The sequence below is a fragment of the Suncus etruscus genome, chromosome 20 (assembly GCF_024139225.1).
Source record: "Suncus etruscus isolate mSunEtr1 chromosome 20, mSunEtr1.pri.cur, whole genome shotgun sequence".
Lineage (NCBI taxonomy): Eukaryota > Metazoa > Chordata > Mammalia > Eulipotyphla > Soricidae > Suncus > Suncus etruscus.
The window spans coordinates 3,298,332-3,324,349 of NC_064867.1; the positions used below are offsets into that span (position 1 = coordinate 3,298,332).

The 26,018-nt window shown below is 41.4% G+C and overlaps 1 protein-coding gene across 2 annotated transcripts in view; it reads right to left on the reverse strand.

Annotated features, from left to right (window-relative positions):
- LOC125998115 (golgin subfamily A member 4-like) overlaps nt 1-26,018 on the reverse strand; it is a 111,277-nt gene that overhangs the window by 65,907 nt on the left and 19,352 nt on the right. The window contains exons 3-8 of one of the 2 annotated variants that reach the window (XM_049766363.1): nt 21,364-21,462; nt 15,158-15,223; nt 12,005-12,319; nt 10,105-10,152; nt 6,313-6,369; nt 511-609 (exon numbers count right to left, since the gene is read on the reverse strand). In XM_049766363.1, the coding sequence (XP_049622320.1) occupies nt 511-609; nt 6,313-6,369; nt 10,105-10,152; nt 12,005-12,319; nt 15,158-15,223; nt 21,364-21,462 (684 nt within the window). The remainder of the gene's footprint in view (nt 1-510; nt 610-6,312; nt 6,370-10,104; nt 10,153-12,004; nt 12,320-15,157; nt 15,224-21,363; nt 21,463-26,018) is intronic. The other variant, XM_049766364.1, reaches the window with a different exon arrangement.

Below are 26,018 nucleotides of genomic sequence, written 5' to 3' on the forward strand. Positions count from 1 at the left end.
CCCTTTATCTCTTAAATAAATTTTTTTTAAAATCTAAGAAAAAGTAGCTAGAAAGAATCCATGGCATAATTATTTATTTTAAAACATGATAAAATACTTATTTTTCTAAACTTGATGAAAAAAATTTTTAAATGCACAGGGCCAGAGAAATAGCCTAGCGGTAGTGTGTTAGCCTTACAAGAAGCCAATCCAGGATGGACAGTGGTTCAAATCCCAGCAGACCTAAGGCCCCCAGTGCCTGCCAGAAGCAATTTCTGAGCGCAAAGCTAGGAGTAAGCCCTGAGTACCACTGGGTGTGACCCAAAAACAAACAAAAAAAATTTTTTTCATAGAAAGTTTACTCCCACTACAAGTATTTTTATACTTGCTATTTTCAATGATATACACACCCAAAAGTATTAAGTAAGATATTAAACCTGAAATTGAAGAATTACAAAAAAATTAAGAACGGGTATTTTCCAAACATAAGGCCTTCTAAATACTCTCTTTACTTTTCTTTTCATATTTTACCTGGGTCTGAAGAACACTGATATACTGGTCTTTTTCCTCAAGTGATGCATCAAACTCTTCTTGGAGATGTTTCTTTGCTTGCTGGTCCATTTGGAGTTCCTAAAACAAAAATAGCATATACACAATTTTTAACATAAAATAAAAAGACAGACCTGAAGCTTATAAAATTAAAAAAATGTGATCATTCAGGTCTGCTTTTCCTTAAAAAATCAGCAGCAACAAATAAGGCATTATCAGCCTTGAAAACATCAGTATTGGCTTTTTCCCCTCTAGAGAAGCCTGTCCTTGCTTTTAAACATGTGTCATTCTTTCCCCACACTCACATTACTACAAGTACTTTCTTTAAATAAAACTATTTTATTTCTCTAAAATAAGAAAAAAGAAAAAGAAGTGCTTATACCAACTATTTTGTTCCTTAAAGGTTCTGAAGAGCCTATTTACTTTTTTTTTGTTTGTTTTGTTTTGTTTTTTTTTTGGGGGGGGGGTTACTCCAAGCTCTACGCTCAGAAATCACTCCTGGCAGGCTCAGGGACCAGATGGGATGCCAGGATTCAAACCAACGTCCTTCTGCATGGAAGGCAAATGGCCCACCTCCATGCTATCTCTCCAGCCCCAGAACCTGCTTACTTTTATAACTGTGATGACTATTTATTTGGCATGACTATTTGGGGACTTTTTAGATTTTTTTTTTACATTTTAATATTACATGAATATTTAAACAATTACTTAAAAGTAAAATTCATTTTATTTTTCTACTTTAAGATATCTTAATACTTGTACTCATAGTCACATGAACTAAAATTAACTTGTCAGCATGTGTCAAACAAATAGTCCAGTCTTCCTCTACCCAATACATGAACATGCTGACAGCCAAAAACAGAAGTTTCCTCACCTGCAAGTAAGAAGCTGAAACAGGGGATCAGCAAATAAAAAGATAGTTACTGAAATCAGTTCGAAAGCTGTTTTGATTGAGGTGACTGATGAGCCTTCTTTTTTTTTTTTGGTTTTGGTTTTTGGGCCACACCCGGCATTGCTCAGGGGTTACTCCTGGCTGTCTGCTCAGAAATAGCTCCTGGAAGGCACAGGGGACCCTATGGGACACGGGGATTCGAACCAACCACCTTTGGTCCTGGATTGGCTGCTTGCAAGGCAAACACCGCTGTGCTATCACTCCGGGCCCCTGATGAGCCTTCTGAACTAAATTCAATCTATCTCTCTCGGCCATGCCAGTCACCAATAATTAACTCACCAACGGAGGGAGCTACTACTACTTCTTTTTTTTTTTTTTTTTGGTTTCTGGGTCACACCCGGCAGCTCTCAGGGTTCACTCCTGGTAGGCTCGGGGGACCATATGGGATGCTGGAATTCGAACCACCGTCTGACTGCATGCAAGGCAAACCTTTTACCTCCATGCTCTCTCTGCCCGAGAAGGAGCTGCTTCAATGTTTTCAGAACTCTGTCTATATTCTTGTCTCTTTCAGCATCTTTTATGTCCTTCGCGGATTCTCTTGGTATCTACTCCTCTGGTTTGTGACTTCTCCCTTACTTATGCTAACACCATTAAATTGCTGAACCCTCTATTTTATTGAGATTCATATTAATCTAATTTCCTAGGATCAAAATATTCGGTCGCATTTTACTCTGTTATTGATCCCACACATAACCAAATTCTTCTATGACCTTCCCCAAAACATTCAGATCTGACTCTTTTCCACATTCATAACCATAGTCTGGATCAGCATTTCTCAACCAGAGGCCGTGTGGCCTCCAGTGGGCCCTGTGGATGTTCCCAAGGAGCCCCAGGAGACAATTACTTGTGCCGAGCCACAACACACAAACTAGTGGACCAACGAAACAAAGGGGACATTGGAAGAAATTAAGTCAGAAGGGGGTCACAGTTGGAAAAAGAATTAAGAAATACTAACCTAGGGCTTCGTAAATTTTTTTTAATTTCCCACAGAGAATTCTTACCTGATTTAATTCCTTCCTCTGATTTTAATCCATTCCTCACATTTGGCAGAAAATTCTACTCAATATTTTCAAGGATATCAGTAACGCCCTCCCTCTTTTTGAATCGTGTCAAAGTTGCTAATTCTCAGAACACTGAGGCCCTGTCCAGAACTAACTGTCCTCTCGGCCCAAGACTTCTATAATCACAAGGTTTAATGTTCCTCTCACAAAGACTGGCCTGGCACCCTCCCGTAGCAGCAGACTCCAGAAGCTGCATTTCACAACACCTTCAGCATGAAGCTTCTTTTATCCACAGTGAAATAACAGAAGGCCAGTGCAGACAGAGAGTTTCTTAGATCTACGTTTCTTTCATTTAAACAAACAGTACTCTGTTCTCAGAATGTCATTCCTATATTTTGGACGAACAACTTTCAAGGAAACACGACAAAAAAGAATCTGATTCCTGATTTTCATCATTTTTACTTGAAAAAGCTACTCAGCTGTGCTACACCAATTCTTTTCCACATACCTCGAAGGAGCTACAAGACAATCCTCCAGGCCAACCCTGAGATCTGGAGGTCTAGACACTTGGTTCTCCACGACACTACACAGGCCAACTCTTCAGTCTGGAACAGATGTCTGTGTCCTTAAGCTCACAACAGTCTCTAATTTCTTCTAAACAAGGTCCTACATCCTACCCAACTAAACTATTATTTTAGTAGTCCTACCTGCACCAAAACTACTCCATTTAAGCTATGGTTTTCAGGTTTGGATTTGTTGGCCAACCTGGAAAAAGTAAATGTCAACCATGGACAAAAGACAAAAAAGGAAAGAAACCTCCAACCTAAAGTCTCCACTTAGTTTCTATTTAACAGGTCTTAATGGGACTCAAATATAGTTAAAAGTGCTGGAGAGGGCCCGGAGAGATAGCACAGCGGCGTTTGCCTTGCAAGCAGCCGATCCAGGACCAAAGGTGGTTGGTTCAAATCCCGGTGTCCCATATGGTCCCCCGTGCCTGCCAGGAGCTATTTCTGAGCAGACAGCCAGGAGAAACCTCTGAGCACCGCCGGGTGTGGCCCAAAAACCAAAAAAAAAAAAAAAAAAAAAAGTGCTGGAGAACATGCTTGGCATGTATGAGGCCACGAGTTCGATCCCTGACAGCACATGGCATCCCTTGCAGTTATGCTGGACATGGTCCACCTTACTGCACCAAAAGGCAAATATTGTATTGCTAGGAGTAGCTCATAACCCCCCTGAGAATTGCTTGGGAGGTTGCTCATATAAGAGCCAAAAAAAATAGGGTACTGACATAAGACATAACATTTCTCAATTATTGAGAGGTATTATTTCATCTTATTTCCTTATCTTTCTGAGCATACTAGAAGAAATATCTATGGATTCTACTCTCTGGCATCTATGTATGCCATATGGAGAAATAAATACTAAAATTCTTGTATATATATTCTTTTATAATAAATACCTATAATCCTTTTGTAATAAATGCCTAACTATAAAAATATAAACAGAGTAATAGCACAGCGGTAGGGCATTTGCCTTGCAGGCTGTGGACGTGGGACGAACTCAGGTTTGATCCCCAGCATCCTATATGATCTTCAGAGCCTGCCAGGAGCGATTTCTGAGCTCAGAGCCTGAAGTAATCCCTGTGCATCGCCATGTATGGCCCAAAACCAACCAAGCAAACAAACAAAAATTTCCACAGGAATTTGGTCTGTCTACGTCAGTCAAGTTCAACTTCCAATAAAGACTTTAAACCCAAAGAAATAAACGTTTATGATATGTCACTGAATTGCTAAATTGGAACTATAATCGTATAGGTTGCATCATATGAAAGCTACGGCTCAGATATATATCTATATGTTATAAAAAAACCGTTCTGTATCAAGTAGGTTAAATTAACTAATGGCCATCAGTCCATTAGTTAAATAACCCCTTAATTCTCAAGCTTCCTCTATTTTTTTTTTTTCCGATTCCTTTCTTTGTTTTGGCACCAGACCCAGTTGTGCTTGGGAGTTACTCCCAGCGTTTTGCGCTATGTCATTCTTGGCAGTGCTCAGAAACAAAACCCAGAGTCTCACGTGGCGAAGGCAAGTGCTCTCTCCCTGAGCCACAGTCTGGGCTCAAAGTTCTGGAAGTTTTGGGGGAGTTTCCGTCGTTGTTTTGTTCTTGTTTGGAACAACATTCAGGGGTGTTCAGGGGCTACTCCCAGCTCTTGTCCCAAGTTCTGTCAGTTCTGAAGCGTTTGGGGAGGAGACTGTGCAGGGCAGGGATTGACACCAGGCCTCCAGGAGTTAAACTGTCCTTCCTTAGATCTCAGGCTCCTTCCCTTTTCTCTTAGTGGATGTTTCCAGCCATTTTATAATCACCATCTTTCTCATTGGCATCAGGAGAAGCAAAATAAACTCTCTCCCCAGGTCAACATATTCTATTACCCAAAGCTTGAAATGACAAGAATTTGCAGAAGTGGATTAAATTAGGAAGCTTGAGACAAGTTATAATCCTGGATTATTTAAGTGGGTCAATTCACTCACTGAAAACCAGAGAACTTTTACCAACTTAGCTCCGAAAGCGAAGGAGGGCTGACTGTGAGAGGACAGGGCAAGAAACAGGGTCTCCACTTAAGTCTCAGGAAGAAAACACAATCCTCCAAATGTCTTGATTTTAGCCCGGGGACATATGTATTAAAATTCTGAGATGTCACATGTGTGTTGCTTTAAAAAGTCTCTGAATGTAAAAATTTGCAGAAGCAACAACAGAAAACTAATGCAAGCAGACAAAGAACTAAACTCATCCATCACTGGCTCTGATAAGTAGCTCCTAAGAAAGGAAAATAAAATTACTGAGTTCAATCATAGATTTGAGCTGACATGTGAAAAAGACTCAGTAATTCTATATGATCATAACACTACAGTCATCTCATACCATCAAGAGAAAGGAAAGGGGGAGCTACAGATCTGACTGACCATGCCTATCATAAACAGAGTCCCACCTCCTTAAAGGACTGACATATCTGCCTCTAAAAAGAGACACTGACAGAGTATTTACTGAAAGCCAGCTCCAACAGATGTAGACATCATTTAGATGTCTATTTATTTATTTATTTATTTATTTATTTTTTTTGTGGTTTTTGGGTCACACCCGGCAGTGCTCAGGGGTTATTCCTGGCTCCATGCTCAGAAATTGCTCCTGGCAGGCACGGGGGACCATATGGGACGCCGGGATTCGAACCGATGACCTTCTGCATGAAAGGCAAATGCCTTACCTCCATGCTATCTCTCCGGCCCCAGATGTCTATTTATTTATATTCACTAGGGACACTGTGGCCTCTATAAGCACAGGCTCTTTGCTCCAAGAACCCTAGAGGAGGACTGAGAAAGAAGTGAAAGGAAGCAGGCACAGCCCTGGAAGTTGCCACTAACCGACCATATTCATGTATTCCATACGCTACTGTTAAAGAAGACAGTCTTGGAGTTGGAGCAATAGCACAGCAGTCGTGTTTCTGCTTGAAAACAGCTGATCCAGGATGGACCCAGTTCAATCCCTGGCATCCCACTGGTTCCCTGAGCCTGCCAGGAGTAATTTCTGAGCATACAGCCAAGACTGAGGCCTGAGAAACACCAGGTCTACCTCTCCTCCCTGCCCCCGAAAAAGACATTCTTGTTTCACTGATTCTAACATGTGTTTTAGGAAAAACCACATCCAAAAAAAAAAAAAAAAAAAAACCCTAAAATTGATCCTTGATTACAATTCATGGAGAATATTTAAGTTTCAAACCATTGATTAGTTCTGATAAGAAAATTTAAGTATAATTCTGAAAATACTAACACAACTTACCTCTCTTAATTCTGCAATTCTCCGAAGTGATTTATCCTGACTCTGACTTAATATACCCTTTAAAAAGAAAAACAACTGGTTCAAACACTGCATGACATACAAATACAAAGCAAGTTACAAGTAATTATTTTCTACAATGCTACAGATATTAATCCAAAAGGAAATAAAGATGAAGTATAGACTGAAATATTAAAGAAATGTACCAATGTTGAAATTTTGTTAAAAGTTAAACCACGATGCTATAGAATTGCTTCACATCTCGACTACAGAAGTGGTTACACAAGACAATGTAAAGCAAAGAAAATGTGTTAATTTAAAATTTGAATTGCTTAAAGCTAAATCTAATTATAAATTCCAAAGTAGCCTACTTTTTCATGGAATTTCATAGAAGCCTAATATCAATTTTCAACCTATTCTCCAGGTTGGTGCAACTTAAGAAAGTCCTTTTTCCATATTAAGAACAAAATAGGGCCTCGGGAGAAAGCGAAAGGATAGCATTATTATTGAAAAATCAAATTACTGCAAGGGATATACCCTAGGAACACAAAAACACAATACAAAAATGCCTTCTGCATTATTCTTCTGCAATTACTAATTGCAGTGCTATTTACAAAGCCTGAATCTGGAAACAACCAAGATGCCCTTGAACAGATGAATGGCAAAAGAAACTGTGGTGCATATACACAATGGAATACTATGCAGTTGTCAGGAGAGATGAAGTCATGAAATGTTTCTATGCATGAATGGGCATGGAAACTATTACACTGAGTAAAATAAGTCAGAGGGATAGATATAGACACAGAACAGTCTCACTCGTGTATGGGATTTAACAAAAATGAAAGACATTACTGTAGAAGCCGGAGTGATGGTGCAAGCCATAAGACATGCCTGGCACAAGCTAGCCTGGGAGGGACCGAGGTTCGATCCCCTGGTAATCCATATGATCCCCCAAGCCAGGGGTGATTTCTGAGCGCATAGACAGGAGTAACCTCTGAGGTTACTCAAGATGTGGCGCAAAAACCAAAATTAAAAAAAAGACATTACTGTAATAATAATAATCAAAGACAATAGAGATGAGGGCTCTAGGATCGACTCACAATATGAAGCTTAACACAAAGAGTAGTGAGTGCAGTTAAAGAAATAACTATACTAAGAACTACCATGACAATGGTAGTGAGTGAAATGGAATGCAAGTCTTGAAGACAGGCAGGGGTTGGGAGAGAAGGGAGCTAGGGGGCTCTGGTAGCGGAAAGGCTGCACTGGCGAAGGGAGGTGTTCTTTATATGACTGAAACCCAACTACAAACGTATTTCTAATCACAGTACTTAAGTAAAGATACTATTTTTAAAAAATGAAATGAGTTGGGCCTGGAGAGATAGCACAGTGGCATTTGTCTTGCAAGCAGCCGATCCAGGACCAAAGGTGGTTGGTTCGAATCCCGGTGTCCCATATGGTCCCCTGTGCCTGCCAGGAGCTATTTCTGAGCAGACAGCCAGGAGTAACCCCTGAGCAATGCCGGGTGTGGCCCAAAAAAAAACAAAAACAAAAAACAAAAAAATGAAATGACTTGGGGAGAAAAATGATGCCTGCAAGCAGAGTTAACTTTATTCCTAGACAATATAAAGGGATAAAGACAAAGAAGAGGGGTTCATCTGGGACTCTACTGAAGTACAGACTAAGAACAAAATTAAACAAAAACAAGTACACACATTGTATGCTTAGGACCCAGGGCACGCAAGTGAGTCAAACAAAAACCCTGAAGGATGACCTCAGGGCTGAAGCAATCGCAAAATTGTAGGATGTTTGCTGTGGCTGACCCAGGATGGTTCCATTCCCAGCATCATATGTGGCTCCCGGAGCCTGCCTGGAGCAATTTCTGAGTGCATAGACACAAATAACCCCTGAAACGACCATTTTAATTTCATTTACTCTAGTGAAAGAGTATCTGCCTATTTCTGGTCATCTCACGTTATGTACATTCATAGAGGAGAGCACATGAAATTAGATCTCCAACACCCTTAATTGTTGGGACCAAACATCCACAATTATCTCCTGCCACCTAGTGGTAGCATTTCATATAACTAGTAATAGCAATCCATACAGAATCCCCAAAGACAGATATAAGCAAGGTACCAGAGAGTTGAGGAACAAAAAGACCTTTCAGATTAAATTTATTGATTATCAGCAATGAAACAAAATAAATTAGTTCATTCTCCTTTGACATAACTATTATTTACAAAGATTACTGAACACTAATAACTATTTCTAAGCATCAAATTTCGATCAGTAAACCAATAACTAAAAAAATCAGGGTTCTGGGGCCAGAGGTGTGGCATGGAGCAGTTAGGCATCTGCCCTGCCTACGTTAGCCGAAGACAAACAGCGGTCGATTAACGGCGTCCCATATGGTCCCCCAAGCCAGGAGTTTGATTTCTGAGTGCATAGCCAGGAGTAACCCAAGCATCACCAGGTGTGGCCCCAAAACAACAACAACAAAAAAAATAAACTAGGATTAACATTTTAAACTAAATCTTGAAAATTCATACTAAATCTTAAGGACTAAAATGTATGGTATATTACTACTAGAGCTTAACAAAAAAAAATCTAGTCCCATCCAAAAATGGGAAGAGATGAACAAAAACTTCCTCAAAGAAGAAATACAAATGGCCTATGGCACATAAAAAAAGGCTCGAAGTATGCTATAAGAATCTCTAGCCATGACATAATAAATATTTTTATTTTCATCAGGTACATATACACAATGAATTACAGGGCTATTAATTTTATCAATTCATTTTACAAATATATTTTAATTATGTAATGTGTCTATAAATGTGGCACGTTGAGCTACCTCTAAATAACTCTAATCACACAGCATCCAGGAACCTGGCTTGAAACTTCTGGCCACGAACAGAATTACCCAGTGGAACAAGGTAACTCAAAAAGGGATCATAGCTTTTCTCCATATACTTAAACAAGAGTTTTCTAACGTAGCAACCAACAGTTTTCTAAAGTAGCTGTAGGTTGCTTAGTTTGGAACATGAATCAATGATGAGAAGTTTCTGTAGGTATTCAAGAGAGAACAGAAACTACATGGTTGTTTCTCTCTGTCACAAAAACAACTGTACAACATGTAGCCCAACACGCCAGGATATTCACCTACTTGGAAGACTCAAATATATCTTAAGATTGTTTGCTTTGTTTTGCTTTTTGGTTTTTGTGTCCCACCCCACAGTACTCAAGGCTTACTCCTGACTACTCAGAAATCAGTCCAGTCAGGCTCAGGGGGAGAAATGGGGTGCCAAGAATAAACCCTAGTAAGCCACATGGAAAGCAAGTCGCCCTCCCTGCTGTACTATCTGCAACCCCAACATTTGTTTGTTTGTTTGTTTGTTTGTTGTTTTGTTTTGTTTTGGGTCACACCCGGCAGTGCTCAGGGGTTACTCCTGGCTGTCTGCTCAGAAATAGCTCCTGGCAGGCACGGGGGACCATATGGGACACCGGGATTCGAACCAACCACCTTTGGTCCTGGATCGGCTGCTTGCAAGGCAAACACCGCTGTGCTATCTCTCCGGGCCCGCAACCCCAACATTTGAACTTTTTAAAACAATACAAGAATTTCCAAGCTTAAGGAAGTCAATCCCCACCAGAAGAAAATCCTCATAGATTTTAATTCTCTATCGAAATGCCATCCCTGATTAAACAGGTTAAATACTTATCACACTGAAAATTTAGCAAGAATATCAGGTCCTCATTTTAAAATTAATATGAATCAGTAATCATATCACTTACATGTAACTTTTTCTTCTCTCTCTGCAGAGTCTGATAAGCTGCAGCAAGCTAACATAAAGGAAAAAGTATAAATAACATTATTCACACTCCTAAATAAGTACACGTATGCTACTAAACATCTACTAAATTCTAACACATCTTATGAAGAAAATTAAAAAATTAGTAAATCAGAAGAATCCTTTTTATAGACAAAACTTAAGTGGATGCAAATAAAGTTGAAACAGAGGAACATAAATAATTCCCAAATAAAATGAAGCTATTCTATAAACAGGGGGTGAATAACACCATGGGGCCAGAGAGATAACACAGCAGTAGGGTGTTTAGCTTGCACAGAGCCAACGCAGGACAGACCCAGGTTCGAATTCCAGCATCGAATATGGTACCTGAGCAAGCCAGGAGCAATTTCTGAGGGCACAGTCAGGAGTAACCCTAGAGCACTTGCCTGAAACCAGAACTCTCCCCTTATTACCCCAGGTCAGTCAGGAAAATGATACTAGAAGAGGATAGTGATGAAAGAGTAAACAACAGCTAAACATCGCTTACAGTGGTTTCATCCTAAATATCTATCTACAGCGACAAGGAAAAGCAGAGACTAAGACAATGGGTTCATTTCATTCTGGACAATCTACATGCCTATCTGAGAAGGAATTGAAGAGTAGTATGACCAGAATAGAAGACATAATGAAGCCCAGACTGTCAGCTGCTCTATATATGACTTGACCCAAGTTACTAAATATGATTCCCCACCAGCCTCCAATCCCTACTCTACCAAATAGAATTAAATATCTACTTGAGATGTCATCCAATTAAAGGCTGCTATATATAAAGCAGATGGCATTTGCACGCTTTTTTATTTTTCTTTTGTTTTGTTTGTTTTGGGGTCACACCCAGTAACGCTCAGGGTTTACTCCTGGCTCTATGCTCAGAAATCGCTCCTGGCAGGCTCGAGGGACCCTAAGGGATGCCAGGATTCGAACCACCGTCCTTATGCATGTAAGGCAAAAACCCTACCTCCATGCTATCTCTCCAGCTCCAGCATTTTGCACTCTTAAATACAAAATTTCTAAGCTCCAAATTTAAATACATGAGTAAGTTGGATAAAAAAAATTATAAATTTAAACATGCCAGAAACTTCAAAGGCCGGAGAAATGGCATGGAGGTAAGGTGTTTGTTTGCCTTGCAGGCAGAAGAATGGTGGTTCAAATCCCGGCAACCCATATGTTCCCCAGAGCCTGCCAGGAGCGATTTCTGAGCGTAGTGCCAGGAGTAATCCCTGAGCATTGCTGAGTGTGACCCAAAAACAAAAAAAGAAAAAGAAACCAACATTGAGAAGGGAGAGAGACAGAGAGAGGAGAGAGGAGAGGCAGAGAGAGGGGAGAAGAGAAACAGAAAGGCGAGGAGAGAGAAAGATGAATATTTACTTCTTCCTCTCTGACCAAACAAGAAATGTCATTCCCAAAGGAGCTACCAGCTAAAAAGCTCATTTCAATGCAAAAGATTAAATAAAGGGAAATGGTGTGTGCCAGAATATCAAACTCCCTGGAACAACAGGGATCATTAACAATAGGAATCTGGCTGACAGAAGAGCTGATTTTGGAGCAACTGTATGAAGGGTGAAAAAAAGTATTCGAAGGTGGGAAGTCGATGAGCTCTGGAGGGTCCAAATGACGTGAGTAATGGGACTGAGAAAGGAAAGGGACACGGACACTGATTCCTGAAAAACCAGGAGGCCAAAGGCAAGGGCCTCCAGAACTTCAAGGACAGCTGAAAGTCTTTAGGCATTGTCACACTAGTGTCCCATCTATGTAGGAAAGAGCCATCCACAAGAGTAAAACGTCCAAAAAGTTATATTGAAAAAAAAAAAGGAATTTTTGTGCAGGCCAAAAGGTCATGGTCCTACCTCAGAATACTTGACGTTGCAGTTCTTCAACCTTCGCTCCATTCTTCGCAACCACTGAATGAGATGTTCTCTGCTGAGATTGTCCAAATTCCCCGGCGAGTCTTCAGCTTCGCTTTCCAGATCCGAGGGTGGATCAAAGGCCATAGCATCAGAGTCGAGGTCAAATCGGGTCAGGGACTCTCTGGAAGACGTCCGCACCAAAGGCTCTTTAGAGGGGGATCGGAAGAGAGATTCCTTTATTGGACTTCGAAACAAAGACTCCACAGAAGGCACCCGGAGCTGGAGCTTCTGGACGAAGGACTGAGAGTCACCTGCCTGCAACTAGACACAACAGAACTGTGGATTAGAAGCCACACTCACTCCTACTCATCTTCCCCTCCCAAACAGCCAAGTGACAGATCTCTGACAAATGCAATTCACACTCCTGATATTTTACAAAGTACACCGATTCCTGAAAAATAAGAGACAAAATAACATTTCTGAAAAAAAGTCCTGATCTGGAGTCGGGGAGTGGGGGGAGCAGGTGCAGGCCCCAGGTCAGTCACCAAGCAGAGGAATAGGCTTTACCAAGTCAGTTTGCTCACCAGGAAGAGGGAGAGAGCCCCCAAACTTTCCCAGCTGTCCTCACAGGTATACTATGAGCCAGCCCTGAACTGTCAGATCTTTAGAGGGAGAAACCACCTAGAGCCGTGGTCTCTGATCACTGGTTTGCAGCCTGGCGCTGGAGCAGAGAGGCTGAAAACCACTGGTCCGGGCCTTGCTTCTGTGGGTCAGTGGACCATGTGCAAGACAGGTGTCAGCCCCCAGGGGAAAAGGTTGAAGACCGCTTCTCTATCAATCTGGAACCAACTTGATAAATTAGTTATGCACCCCAAAGTATCTACCACGAAGCATAAAGATCGTGGCCAGAACCAAAGGTTTATCCTGGGATCTTCACAGAACAGTGATTTCTCATCACTGTTTTCAAGTAAAGAGGGGATAAGGGGCAGGGAAGATGAGGAACGTATGAGGAGCCCGTTCTGATGAAGGAGACAATATCAGCAGTACTGATGAGTAAGAGCCAACGCTGTTCTAGTTGTCATTTTTCTATGAAATAAAGAATGCGCTAAAAATCTTGGAGGGCAGTTGAAAAGTCTGAGTCCTTCTCTAAGTCCATAGCTGGAAATTGATACGCAGGGCTAAGTGATAGTTCAGTAATAAAGCATTTTGCATTACATATGAAAGGCCCTGGGTTTAATGCCCTGCATAGCAAAAAAAAAAAAAAAAAAAAAAAGTCTAAGAAATGCCCTTTTAATTTGAATAACAGCACCTCCACTTGAAAAGTAATAACAAAAAGTCATCCAATAAGTTGTCCTAAGCAAGATCATTCTGTTCCAACAGCAGTCCGCAGTCAACGGGTGTTTCCTAGAAACTCAATTCTCCTGAGTGCAAAAATCTCCAAGATGTAAGGAGTGAAAAAGGCTCAGGGGAGATTGTGGTCATGTGCAGGCAAAAATCACAGGAAAACAAAGCTCTTAGTGAAGAGTTTTAACAAATCAGGGACCACTTTACTCCTGGAATTTAGATTTCATCATGGTGTTCAGACAGGTGAGAATAAGCAGGAGGAGAATATGTCTCACTGCCTTCAAGTATATAGTGATTCCTCACAGTGTTTATAACGTAAAACACTGGTAACAAATTAGCGTTCATCTCTAGGATACATTAAATTACAATAAATGGAAAAGAGCAGGAGGAAAACTACTAAAGGGAAAAATCCGATTTTAAAATAGCAAGTATCTTGTCGACTCATTCTGACTTCAAGTAATTACATATACTTTTCAATGCGCATCATCCTTAGGATCAAGTCATTATGGACAAAAACCGGAAGTTCATTCTAAGTTCTGTGTAATACTGTAGAAAATTGTGTAAAACATTTTTATGTTTTTCTGTACTTTCTAGTCTTATTTTTAATTAATATTTTTAAATTAACATCTTTACGTAAGCACCATAATTACAAACATGTTTGTAATCTAGTCTTATTTTTAATAAGTTATGTTCTATATAAAAATAATGTAAACGCTCGGTGGTGGTGGCAGTGCTGAAATGCCATAAAGTCAAATTGACTCTGCATTGAGAAAGCAATCGGGGTGTCCCTTGAACTCTGCTTGGAGGGAGTATTCCAAGAAGGAAGAAGGAAGGAGAAATGAGGAAGGAGGAGGAGGAGGAGGAGGAGGAGGAGGAGGAGGAGGAGGAGGAGGAGGAGGAGGAGGAGGAGGAGGAGGAGGAGGAGGAGGAGGAGGAGGAGGGGAGGAGGAGGAGGAGGAGGAGGAGGAGGAGGAGGAGGAGGAGGAGGAGGAGGAGGAGGAGGAGGCGGAGGCGGAGAATTATTATTATTGCTGATCTCGCAGTCAAATTGGTTCTGCACTGAGGGAGCATTCAGGGAATTCCCTGAGCTCTACTTGGGGGAAGTATCCTAAGAAGGAAGAAGGAAGGACAAAGGAGAAAGGAGGAAAGAGGAAAGAGGAGGAAGAGGAGGAAGAGGAAGAGGAGGAGGAAGAGGAGGAGAAAGAGGAGGAGAAAGAGAACGAGGAGGAAGAGGAGGAAGAAGAGGAGAAAGAGGAGAAAGAGGAGAATTATTATTTATTATTATTATTATTATTTTATAACCTATGACTGTAAGACAGGTCCTCTGCCACCAGGCAAACCCTGGGCCACTGAATTTATTTATTTATTTATTTACTTTGGTTTGGGGACCACAACCAGCAGCATTCAGGGGTTACACCTGGCTCTGCCCTCAGAAATCACTCCTGGCAGGCTCGAGGGACTATATGAGATGCCGGGAATTGAACCCAGGTCTGTCCTGGATCTGCTGCGTGAAAGGCAAATGCCCTACCGCTGTGCTATCTCTTGGGCCCCACACCTAAGTTTTGTTTAATTAGTAAAGAAAATGTAAGTGAGTGGTGCTACATGAATTAATTTCATTTATACCTCCCCTCCCAAATCAACAAAGCTACTTCATTGTACATTTAAAAATACATATACGTTTACATATGCATACACTGTACATATACAGTCAAAAGTTTGGACACCACTGTTTCAGTGTAAAGTTAAATGCTAATAACACAGACAGTCGACACTATTTGCTTAATTTATTTTTAAATAACATAAACAGACCTGAGGAGTCCCTGGTTCACTTCCATGGTCACTGTCCAAAAATTTTGTGGACTGAACAGATGCATTCTAAAAAAGAAAAAGAAGGTATTACAAAGAAAAGAACAAAAATACTAGTTTTTAAACTGTTTAAAAATAAAAAGGTAACGTACCAAAACCCATTAGATGTATTTATTTGTTAAATAAAATTAGTATCTATTCACTTAACTTATTAGAATATTTTCATGCAAGGCAAAACTAGTATGGTTAAGTATTCCAGAACTTTCATCTTGTTGCAATATATGTAAAAACTAAATAGCAGATTAGTAAGTAGCAGATATATTTCAATGTAATCATATCTGTCTTCCCATAATCGTACCCTACTTTTTTTTTTGCACAAGGCAAAATTAGTTTCAGGAATTTAATAGCAGAACTCATCAAACTACTAAACTTCCCAGAAAAAAAAGTGTAAATTTTTCACAATAATTCTGAAAGCAGAATTATTTGGACTAAACTCTGAAAGGGAACTTAATTGTACAAAAGAAAAGTGACTCCTATAAAGTCAACAGTCTAATGAAATCTTGTCAGTTTTCAAAAATATAATTCAGAAACTCTTCCACATCACATGTGAAAGCCTCTGATATAGCAAAGGCCGCAAGTTAAGCAGCATGCTACTGATGGCATCACACTGACCTAGGTTCCATGACCACGAATGAGATTCTGAGATCAAAATCTATACTGTGGGCCAGAGAGACAGCACAGCGGCAGGGCGTTTACCTTGCACGCAGCCAACCCAGGACAGAAGGTGGTTCAAATCCCAGCAACCTATATGGTCCCCTCTGCCTGCCAGGAGAGAATTCTGAGCGCAGAGCCAGGAGTAACCCGAGCGCCGTTGGGTGTAGCAAAAACAAAAATAATAATAATAATACACTACATCATAGTATAATTAAAATAAACTATATAAATAAGTCAGAATAAAGAAAAAGTTCTCCAAACAAATCCATTTAACCTAGAGTTTAAACAGAACATTTGCCTATATTTCTAGAGCTGACCAAGAAAAGTGGCGTATGTGGCCTTACTTAACTTTAAATGGAAGTGCCCAACGCATACCAAAAATTTTTTGAACTCTCCTAGACATCTGATACTGAGACTAATTTGAGATATAATAAATGTATTGTGGCTATATATTTTTTGTTTTTTTTTAAGATGCATACTAAGATATTTAGAGATGAGTTAAGACGGGGCCAGAGAGATAGCACAGCGATAAGGCCCTGCATGCAGAAGGTCGGTGGTTCGAATCCCGGCATCCTATATGGTCCCTGAGCCTGCCAGGAGCGTTTTCTGAGCATAGAGCCAGGAGTAACCCCTGAGTGCTGCCAGGTGTGACCCAAAAACCAAAAAAAAAAAAAAAAAAGCTTTAACTGTTTTACTGTTTTATCATCCTACCCAAGAATACCACATTTCCATATTTAAGACATTTTCCTCTCCTTTTCTATTTGAATTATGTGAAATGGTAAATATAATAATAGATAAATATATATATAATTAAATGCAGGGTCAGAGAGATAGCACAGTGGTAGGGCATGAGCCTTGCAAGCAGCTGACCTGGGACGAACCCAGGTTCGATTGATTCCCAGCATCCCATATAGTCCCCTAGCCTGCCATGAGTGATTTCTGAGTGCAGAGCCAGGAGTAATCCCCTGAGCGCCACCTTGTGTGGCCCAAAAGCCAATAATTAAATAAGGTTGAAAGTAAATAGATAAATAAATAAAATGAATGAATAAATGCAGGACAGGCCCACTAAAAAAGGAAGTCAGTAGGTCTATATTACTAGGTAAATCAGGAACTTCTAGAAGTCAGACACTGTGTCCCCTGTAATGATAGTTTCTCCACTGCTTTTCAGCAATTTTTTCCCATTAATCTCCCTTTATGAAACTTAATCTGGCTTGCCAAGAAGAGCAAGCGACCATATTTCTTATGCCTGTACTTTGTTCTATGAAGGCTTAAGTCCTTGGGAGTCAATTTATGATGACAACTCTGTCCACAAATTCTCAGAGGGTGGAAACCCTGAACTCTAACCTTTACCCCCAGGACCTAATATTTTCCTGGCTGGTAGAAGAGACTTAATAAAATGATGGGCCGGGCGGTGGCGCTAAAGGTAAGGTGCGCCTGCCTTGCTTACGCTTGCCTTGGACGGACCGCGGTTCGATCCCCCGGTGTCCCATATGGTCCCCCAAGCCAGGAGCAACTTCTGAGCACATAGCCAGGAGTAACCCCTGAGCGTTACCGGGTGTGGCCCAAAAACCAAAAAAAAAAAAAAAAAAAAAAAAAATGCTGTTCAACACTTAAGACATTTCTTTCAGTCTCAGGTTTGGGAGGGTCTTGTGAGGGAGAAGCCTGAAAAACTAGCTCATATCAATATCTGAGAGCCCCAGTGTTTTCTACTAGAGGCAATTTTCAGGTAAGAAAAAACCTTTTATAAATGCCTTTAAAAAGCACATTGCTCCAACCCAGGGCTGGAGCAATAGCACAGCAGTAAGGTGTTTGCCTCGCATGTGGCCAAAACAGGATGGACCCCAGTTCGAATCCCGGCATCCCATATGGTCCCCCGAGCCTGACAAAAGTGACTTCTGAGAGCAGAGCCAGGAGTAACCCCTGAGCACCGCGGGGTGTGACCCCCAAACCAGAAATAACTAACTAAAATAAAATAAGATAAAATAAAAAGCACACCCAGATTCCCTTCAGTTTCATCTTTGGTTATACTTTGTTCAGTGTTTCAACAATGATTTGTTCACTACAGGACAGACAGTAGGGATCCGATTATGTTTAGAATCTGGGGCCAAGTTACAACTTGGCAGCAACTTGCCTTGCATGTGGAAAGTTCTCTGGGTGTCTGCTCCCAAACCTGAAGATTAGGCAACACTTTAACTGTTGGAGTTATTTTGGGGAGGGGGCCACACCCAGCGGAGCTCAGGGGTTACTCCTGGCTCAGAAATGGATTAGCTTTTGGCAGGCTCGGGGACCATATGGGAGGCTGGGGATTGAACCCAGTCCTTCCCGGGTCAGCCACATGGGAAGCAAAAGTCCTACAGCTGTGCTATCTCTCTGGCCCCTGTTTGAGTTATTTTTATATAGTATTCTTTTCTTTTTGTTTTCTGTTTGAGCCACATCCAGCAGTCTTCAGAAGCTACTCTTGACTGGGTACTGAGGGACCAAACCTGGGACTCTCCCATGGAAACGAAGCACTCTAGGCCTTTCTTTGGGCTGTTTCCCAAGTCCCTTTCATAGCCTCTTGAGAGCCCAGGCATAAGGTGCATCCCCTGCATGCAGTAGCCACACAGATGGTCTCCTGCCAACTATCACGGGCTGGTCCCTGGGCATCACTGGAGGCTCCCAGAGATGGCCCTGCCCTCTCTGGCACTGGAAGCCAAGCAAGCACCACATCCAGGCACTCACGCTGCCTTGGGTGCCGCCACTTAACCAGGAATTGTGGAAAGGGGCCTGGAGGACTCCTGAGCTCTGCCTGGAGGCCATAAAAGACTGGGGTTTTAATAAGAATTTTAAATTACTTTTTTTTTTTATTTTGTTTTCATTTTGTTTTTGTTTTTGGGTCACACCCATTAGCACTCAGGGGTTACTCTTCGCTCTGCAATCAGAAATCGCTCCTGGCAGGCTTGAGGGACCATATAGGATGCCAGGATTCGAACCACTGTCCTTCTTCATGCAAGGCAAGCCCCTACCTCCATGCTATCTCTCTGGCCCGAATTTTAAATTACTTTTTTGCATTTCAGTAGGAGGTCTTTTTTCTTTTTCCTATTTTTTTTCTTTTTTTTGTTTTGTTTTGTTTTTGGGTCACAAGCGGCAGCACTCAGAGGTTACTCCTGGCTCTATGCTCAGAAATCGTTTCTGGCAGGCTCAGGGGATCATACAAGATGCCAGGATTCGAACCACCAACCTTCTGCATATAAGGCAAATGCCTTACCTCCATGCTATCTCTCCAGCCCCAGGAGGTCTATTTACATGAAATTTATAAAAACATTATAGTTTTACATCGGAAAAACATATTGGCACATTTACAGAAACTGGGAATCCTGAAGCTAGTAATGTGTTTGTTATGTGTTATGCTTGTGGCGAGATCCAAGTTACAGTGATGGCATTACTAGAAATCCCATTTTACAAAAATTTTAAAAATTAGTGGGGCCGAAGAGATAGCATGGAGGTAAGGTGTTTGCCTTTCATGCAGAAGGATGGTGGTTCTAATCCCAGCATCCCATATAGTTCCCTGTGCCTGCCAGGGGCGATTTCTGAGCGTGGAGCCAGGAGTAACCCCTGAGTGCTACTGGGTGTGACCCAAACACAAAAATTTTAAAAATTAAGTGTCCCACCTAACTCTAAAAGTCATCATTAGTGGGCAACTAAACTCTAAGTTTTAATTTGCTAAATTTAGAGCCTATTTACACTAATGCTGTGTCAATAAAAAACTTTTATGAAAGATTTAAGAACTTGGATACTTTAAGAGGCCAAAGAAAGGGGCCGGGCGGTGGCGCTAGAGGTAAGGTGCCTGCCTGCCAGCGCTAGCCTAGGACAGACCGAGGTTCGATCCCCGGGTGTCCCATATGGTCCCCCAAGCCAGGAGCGACTTCTGAGCTCATAGTCAGGAGTAACCCCTGAGTGTCACCGGGTGTGGCCCAAAAACCAAAAAAAAAAAAAAAAAAAGAGGCCAAAGAAATCAAGAGATCAAGGGATCAAGAGCATGGGAATCCAGGCATTTGCCTTGCAAATGGGCTCTGTTCAATTCTCAGTACCACATCTGGGTACTCTGAGCACCAACAGGAGTGACCTTGAGCAGAGAGCAGAAGTAAGCCTTGAACTCCACCAGGGGGCGTCCAAACACCTCCCCATTTCCCCCAAAAACTAAAAACTGTGGGTACTGTAACTGAAAGCAAAAGCCACTGCCCCAAAGTATATACAACATTCAAAACTGCATGGAGCCAATGAAAAAAAAATACTGATGGGACCGGAACCGTAGCACAGCGATACGGCATTTGCCTTGCACACGGCTGACCCAGGATGAACCTAGGTTCAATCCTCTCGTGTCCCACATGGTCCCCCAGCCAGGAGCAATTTCTGAGTGCATAGCCAGGAGTAACCCTGAGCATCACCCAGTGTAGACCAACAGGAAAAAAAAAAAAGCCTAAGTAACTGTTTCCTTTGGGATGTTTACTATATAAAAATGAGTCACTTTCTTTTTTTTTCTTTTTTTTTTTTTTTTTTTTTTGTTTGTTTTTTTTTGGTTTTTTTTGGGTCACACCCGGCAGTGCTCAGGGGTTACTCCTGACTGTCCGCTCAGAAATAGCTCCTGGCAGGCACGGGGGACCATATGGGACACCGGGATTTGAACCAACCACCTTTGGTCCTGGATCGGCTGTTTGCAAGGCAAACGCCGCTGTGCTATCTCTCCGGGCCCACTTTCTTTTTTTTTAATTTCTAAGGTTCAAACCCAGGGCATCACACAGGCAAGGCAAGTGTTCTTCTACAGCTGTACTACAGCCCAACCTATGACTGGCAATTATTTCTTTAACAACTGAATCTGTCTGCCTACTCAATAAAGTTTGATTGTGAATTTACAAACAATGTGATTATTTTTTTACCCCAAAACTGCGACTTAGGAGCCGGAGAGATAACATGGAGATAAGGCATTTGCCTTTCATGCAGAAGGCCGGTGGTTCGAATCCCAGCATCCCATATGGTCCCCTGTGCCTGCCAGGGGCGATTTCTGAACATATAGCCAGGAGTAACCCCCCCAGGTCTGACACAAAAACAAAAACAAACAAACAAAACAAAACAAAAAACCTGTGACTTATATCTCAGAATAGTCTTGATCCCTAACAACTGTATAAAAAATATTTCTAGCAATGCTTAGTTTTTCAGTGAGAAGGCAAACATTGCCTAAAGGTGAAAGAAAATGTTAGGAGTTTAGACCAAGACAAGGCAGTCTTAGCTCCATTAACGGAAAATGTTTTTGGTTGCTGTTAAGAAGCTACCACAAAGCACAAACCAGCCATCAAAATTCAACCATATACTCTGGTTTTTTAGCACTGGGTTAGCAACAGGGCACTGAAGATGCTTTGAGAGATATTAAGTGACAAGCAACAGGAGAATTGCTTCTAGAATTACCAATTGCTTTGCTTCCCCACAAAGGGGAAGCATAAAGCGGTGGAAGGACTCACCACACTGTCAATCTGTGTTTTAGGCTGTTTGGAGGAATCCAAAGCAAAGATAGTATACTCAGAGAGAAAAGCAGGCTCTGCTATCATCCCGGCTAGTAGCTGTCTCATTCAGTGGAATAAGCAGAGGTATAAAAATAAAACAAACGATAAAAAACAAATCATAACAGTAAGTTGCAATGTGTTCTCACACGCAGCGTGCACAACACAACACAGACCAGTATTACCACCATCAATCACTACCATTCCACCCTTAGATGTGACAAGTTCAGTAATAGAGTTGATCTGTTAAGCCCCAATTTACGATTAGTTCCTTGGATTACAAATGATTTATGCTATAAGTACCAAAGCACATAGCATGTTTACCAACTTGACATGAGAATCTACACCAATAGAACATAGCAAAAAATAAAAAGAACATAAACTCTCAGTGTAACATTCGTTTTTCACATGTTCACAATCAGCATGGCACCTTGGGACAAATAGAACACATAAAAATTTTAAACATTCAATGTTACTTACACATAAAACTAGTATTTTCCAAATCATATAGAGAAAAAAATTTTAAACTGAAATTTCTATAATTTTAGAGGTAAACCCCATTATATTAATTGTCTTTCTAACCTGACAGAACTAGGGTCAGACAAGTGGGTGTCTTTGGGAGAAACTGCATTGAGAAACACAGGGTCTCCCTAAAGAATAAAAAAAAAAAACTGTATTATAATGATTTTAAAATAAAAACTTGAGAGGAAAAGAATCTTCAGAAACATCAACTTGGTATTGCCTAATATATAACAGAGACAATGAATCAGAAACATGTCTAGAAAGGTTCAAGAACTTGTAATTATTTTAAAATAAAAACTTGAGGGGTTGGTGCCAGAGTGATAGCACAGTGGGTAGGGTATTTCCTTGCATACGGCTAACCGAGGTTCATCCATTTGGTCTCCCAAGCCCCAAGAGTAATTTTTGGGTGCAAAGTCAGGAATAATACCTGAGTCCTATCGAATGTGGCCCAAAAAACAAAACAAAAATATTGTTCATATTAATGAGTGAGAGAAGCAGAATGCCTGTCTCAAATACAGGCAGGGGATGTGGGTGGAGGGAGTTGGGGTGCATGGGTGGTGGGAATGTTGCACTGGTGAAGGGGGGGTGTTCTTTTTTGTGACTGAAACCCAATTATAGTCATGTTTGTAATTGCGGCGTTTAAATAAAAAACTGTTAAATAAATAAACATTTGCGGAAAATAAAAAACAAATCTTCAGAAACATCAACATAGCATTGCATACTAGAAATATTCTACCAGAAATATTGTTTATAAATGTTCAAAAACTTGCACTTGGAGCCTTCAAGATAGCTTTGCTTGCCAGACTTTACAAATAAGCTTACTGGGAGGACCAGTACTTGAGTCTTTAGAAACTTGGTAAGCTAATAAGTGGCACGCCTTGGGTAAGAGTTGACTTTATGGGACTAAAGAGACATAAATTAGGTAATATCTGGATTCCATTCCTGGCCCCCACCCTACATGGTCCCTTGAATATCACCAAGCATGACCCCTCAATACAGAGCCAGGAAGAAACCCTGAGTACTGCCAGATTTGGCCCCCCAAAAAAGACTTTATGGAGTCAAAGAGATAGTACAGCGGGCAGGGCAATTGCTTACTGATGACTGACAGAAGTTAAACCTCAAGTCCTGGGCCCGGAGAGATGGCACAGCGGCGTTTGCCTTGCAAGCAGCCGATCCAGGACCAAAGGTGGTTGGTTCGAATCCCGGTGTCCCATATGGTCCCCCGTGCCTGCCAGGATCTATTTCTGAGCAGACAGCCAGGAGTAACCCCTGAGCACCGCCGAGTGTGGCCCAAAAACAAAAAAAAAAAAAAAAAAAAAAAAAAAAAAAAACCTCAAGTCCTCCATATGGTCTTCAGAGCCCAGCCAGGAGTGACCCCAAAGTATAGAGCCAGGCTCTCAGCACAGCCGAGTGTGGAGAAAAAAATAGGGCCAGAGCAATAGCACAGTGGGTAGGGCATTTGCGTTGCATCTGGCCGACCCAGGTTTAACTTCAAGCACCCCATATGATCCCCGGAAGCTGCCAGGAGTGATTTCTCAGTACAGAACCAGGAGTAATAATGCCTGAGCGCTGCAAGGTATAGCACAAAACACCCCCCACCCAAATTTAATTTATCCGGGGCTAGAACAGTGGTGCGAGTGGTAGGGCGTTTGCCTTCCATGCACTAACCTAGGACAGACCACTGATTCCGGCATCCCATATGGGCCCCCAAGCCAGGAGCAATTTCTGAGCACATAGCCAGGAGTAACCCCTGAGCATCACCGGGGTGTGGCCCAAAAAAGCACAAAAAATTTTTTTTTAATTTGGGGCCGGAGAGATAGCATGAAGGTAAGGTGTTTGCCTTGCATGCAGAAGGTCAGTGGTTCGAATCCCAGTATCCCATGTGGTCCCCCAAGCCTGCCAGGAGCAATTTCTGAGCATAGAGCTAGGAGTAACCCCTGAGTGCTGCTAGATGTGATCAAAAAACAAAAAACAAAAAAAATTAATTTATCCTAAATCCTAAAAGTCAGTAATAGTAGAGCACTAACTTTTCTAGCTATCTATTCTTATTGAAAATCTTTCTCAGAGGGACTAGAGAGATAGCATGGAGGTAAGGCATTAGCTTTGCATGAAGAAGGACGGTGGTTTGAATCTCGGCATCCCATATGGTCCCCCAAGCCTGCCAGGAGTGATTTCTAAGCATAGTGCCAGGAGTAACCCCTGAGTGCTGCTGGGTGACCCCCCCCCAAAAAAAAAAAAGAAAGAAAGAAAGAAAATCTTTCTCAGAAAGAGCACCCTTGCTATTTTAAGTCAAAGGCTAGTAAAAGCACTCTTTTTGTTTCTCGTAATATTTTTAACAAAATCACTTTTGTATATGCAGAAAGTAATATTAAATTTTACAGTTGGGGACCAGAAAGACAGTACAAGAGGTAGTACACTTGTTCTGTATGCAGCTGATCCAGGGTTCATCTCCTGGAGCCCCAAACTGTCCCGAGTCCTGCTAGGACTGACCCCTGCGCACAGAGATAAAAGTGAGTGCTGAGCACTGCCAGGGTATAGTCACAAACCCAACCCACCCCAAAATGAAAAGTAATAATAAAATAAAATTTTACAATTCAGAGTGTATCTGAAATTTTGAGAGAAAACCTGAAAGCTGATACCCAGCATTAAAAATGTTGACTTGACATTTTCAAAGATGCTGCCAAACAAAAATTTGCACAGCAGTTTCTCTCTAAGTCAAAGCAAAGTCTTATCAAACTCGGTCATCACGCCAGCTACATAAGCCAAAGGAACCTCTCCTTGATGATGCCCTTGGCATTTGCTGATCTTCTGTTTTTGTTTTGGGGTCATACCCAGTGATGCTGCTCATAAGGTTACTCCTGACTGCGTAAAGGAATCATTTCTGGCCTATTTTTCTCCATAATGCTATAGTCACGTAAGGAAAATCATTACTTTGCTTATCTTACTAACAATCCTGTCTTAAAGTCATTTCAGGTCTAGAATGCCCTATTATTTTCATTTCATCAGCAGTAAATTTCTATCCAATTTCTGTTTTAATTGGCTGGCTTTTTTTTTTTTTATGTGAAACTTAATCAAGGAATGTGAAAGTTCTTGTCCAACCTGAGGGTGAGAGAAAGATGAAAGAGAGAGAGAGAGAGAGGAGAGAGAGAGCACGCAATTGGCTGCCTTTTTAACACTGGTTTCAGGACTTTTGTTTTCAGGCTCCTTTGGAGGAAGGTGTTCTCTTTCTCCTTCCCTCTGTGCTCAGCAACTCTTATCCAGTAAGTCTGATCCCCTGAGCCCCAGTATAGGTCCCAGCGGTTATCACAGACTCAAAGCTCAAAGTCGCTGAGCCCACAAGAGGTTTGGTTCAGTTCTTGGCCAGGAGGCCCCCCTAGGGAGAGTAACTTCTCATAAAGGCCCACAGAGAAGTGGAGGTCACAAGGCAACAAAAGCTTTTTTCAAAACCTCCCTTTCCAAGGCCAAGAGGACCTCAATAATATTGAATTGAGGCACTAAATCAAAAAGAACCCTACTGGAGTATAGTCAGAAGTAAACCCTGAGTGCCAGCCACCAGGTGTGGCCCCCAAAGCAAAAATAAATAAAGTAGGCCTTCAAAACTGCCTAAAGAATTTGCTAGTATGCAAAGAAATAAATGTTCCTTATATTAGGGAAGTGACCAAAATTTTGGGTTGAAGCAATAGTGCAGCAGTTGCGTGTTTGCCTTGCACTCAGCTGACCCAGGACAGATCTCAGTTCAATCCCTGGCATCCCCGATGGTCCCCCAAGTCAGGAGCAACTTCTGAGCACACAGCCAAGGAGTAACCCCTGAGCGTCACCGGGAGTGGCCCAAAAACCAAAAAAAAAAAAAAAATTTTAGTCTAAGAAAGTATCTGAATTCTCTGACTTAGAGACAAGTCCTGTCTCTAGCTTACCAGACACTGTTATATACAGTGGGTAAAAGTAACTTTAGTTCTACAAAACGACCATTTCTTTATTTGCAACAAAAAGTATCTCGAGAAGTACTTAGCAAAATAAAACAGAACAGTCAGATGATGTGGAAACACAAAGCACAGACTAAATCATTTATATTACAGTTAAGGCCAAGAACTATT